This window comes from Mesitornis unicolor, unplaced genomic scaffold, assembly GCF_000695765.1.
Source record: "Mesitornis unicolor isolate BGI_N332 unplaced genomic scaffold, ASM69576v1 scaffold34809, whole genome shotgun sequence".
In the NCBI taxonomy this organism is placed as follows: domain Eukaryota; kingdom Metazoa; phylum Chordata; class Aves; order Mesitornithiformes; family Mesitornithidae; genus Mesitornis; species Mesitornis unicolor.
The window spans coordinates 11,826-12,494 of record NW_010207169.1 but is presented as its reverse complement, the minus strand read 5'-3'; the positions used below and the strand labels follow the sequence as shown (position 1 = coordinate 12,494).

The window sequence follows — 669 nt, the reverse complement described above, 5'->3', positions numbered from 1 at the left end:
CCCCAGAAACCATTTGTGGGGTCAGCTCAGTTTGGAGGGTACTGGGTGCCAGGCTGAGGGTGCTGAGCACCCTGGGGTGCCTGCAGAGGCACAGCACTGCTGGTGCTCAGGTGCTAAGTGCTCAGTCTTAATTCTGCCTCCCTGGTGTGGATCTCTGAGCTGGATCCTGGCACTGATACCATGCTATGCCCTGGGGATGCTTCTCCTCCCTTGGCAGTTTTCTTGTCAAACACAGGCAGCTGAGGCTGGTGAGGGATGCCAGGGAGGTGCACATCTGCTGAGCTAAGCACAGAGTGGACCCTCCACAACTTCCTCCCATTGGGAAATTCCTACCTTAAAAAAAAGCCCATTTTTGTCCCCATATGTTGAAAAACAACAACAACAACAAGAACAACACCCCCCAAAAAACCCAAACCAAAACAAAACGAAATGAGAGGAGGAACTTGATGCCCTGCAGCACCCGGCCTGAGGGACCCCTCAGCGTAGGGCCATGCCTGGCTGGTGAAGGGGGCTGGTTTCAGGGCTGGCTGATAGGATCAGCCCTGCCTTCCTGGAAGGTGGCCTTTGAAACTTTCCAGCATTTCCTCAAAGGCTTCTCAGGGGAAATTCCCCAAGGTGCCGTTCCCGTGGCTGGGGCTGCCACACCGCCTGCCAGCTCCCTAAAATGTT

General features: G+C 55.0%; 1 protein-coding gene across 1 annotated transcript in view; it reads left to right on the top strand.

The window, feature by feature from the left end:
• The first annotated feature begins 446 nt into the window (after positions 1-446).
• Positions 447-669, top strand: part of NOX1 (NADPH oxidase 1) — a 4,525-nt gene continuing 4,302 nt past the window's right edge. The window contains exon 1 of the mRNA XM_010192038.1: positions 447-482. Within this exon, the coding sequence (XP_010190340.1) occupies positions 447-482 (36 nt within the window). The remainder of the gene's footprint in view (positions 483-669) is intronic.